The sequence below is a fragment of the Penaeus monodon genome, chromosome 28 (assembly GCF_015228065.2).
Source record: "Penaeus monodon isolate SGIC_2016 chromosome 28, NSTDA_Pmon_1, whole genome shotgun sequence".
Taxonomy (NCBI): Eukaryota; Metazoa; Arthropoda; class Malacostraca; order Decapoda; family Penaeidae; genus Penaeus; species Penaeus monodon.
Window position 1 is genome coordinate 17,856,158 of NC_051413.1, and position 1,075 is coordinate 17,857,232.

Consider the following 1,075-nt stretch of genomic DNA (forward strand, 5'->3'; position numbering starts at 1 on the left):
GAAGGATGCAACTTTATCACTTTGTTACATTCATAGGAAATAGCACTGTTATATGTAGTTATTTACTTTCTTATTCAGTCAGCTTGTTTGCATGGATTGTTGAGAATTATAATTATAGTATCTTTAGGCTGTTGTCTTCATGCTTTCATAATGGGTAAAAGGCCCTTTACAGCATGAACATGTACTAATTATTAGATGTTGCTTCTTGGCTTTCTTATTTTAAGTTAGTTTGATATTTTTGTTCAGAACCAAAACTTGGTGAAAGAATTGTTTTGCACAATGCATGGAACTATAGGCTTATAAGCTTGATTATTAAACTACTTATATGCAAGCAGCAGGCATGCACTGCACCACTAATGGACTTCCCTCCCTGTCTTTTCTTTTTTTTCTTTTTTAAATTTCTCTGCCGATTTTAGTTACTAACATTTACCTCTGTGTGTGTATGCACTTGGGTGCACACATCAAAGGAAATTTACATCTTCCAGGAAACACACATCATGCATGTCTTCGAGAACGACTTCTATGGATCTGAGCTGAAAGTGGTCATGCTGGGATATATTCGCCCAGAAGAAAATTATAATTCTCTCGGTAAGCATCACTGGTTTGGTTGGCACTCGTGTCTCAGGACTGTGAAAATGTAACACTAAGGGGGAAACCTTTTCATTGCAAATATGGAACTTAATATCAAATGTGGAATTTAATAATATTGTTATTTTGCCAAAGCTATTGTATTTAGTAGTGAAAGGGTAATTTTCCATATTTCACACCAACATTTTATTTTGCTTGCTTTTTTCTTCTTTTATGGAAGGTGGGGGGGGCATGAACACCTGCTTTATTTGTTATTTTGTTTCAATCCCCTCTTTTTGTCCAAATAAATGGGTCACAGCAAATACATACTTTAAAGAACCACCAAGTCACAAGCCCTGGTAAGGGTGTGATTCTTTCCGTGACTCAAGACTGTTTTCCTGAGCTTTGTCACTTATGGATGTAAAAGGAGAGATTACTGCCAAGAGCAGAAAAGTGTGTGTGTGACTCCTCAGAGGTTAAAGGGATGGTGCAGAAGCAGTGGACCAGA

The 1,075-nt window shown here is 36.8% G+C and overlaps 1 protein-coding gene across 2 annotated transcripts in view; it reads left to right on the top strand.

The window, feature by feature from the left end:
* LOC119591394 (riboflavin kinase-like) overlaps positions 1 to 1,075 on the top strand; it is an 11,654-nt gene that overhangs the window by 8,876 nt on the left and 1,703 nt on the right. Inside the window, exon 3 of one of the 2 annotated variants that reach the window (XM_037940134.1) lies at positions 468 to 588. In XM_037940134.1, coding sequence (XP_037796062.1) covers positions 468 to 588 — 121 coding nt within the window. The remainder of the gene's footprint in view (positions 1 to 467; positions 589 to 1,075) is intronic. The other variant, XM_037940135.1, reaches the window with a different exon arrangement.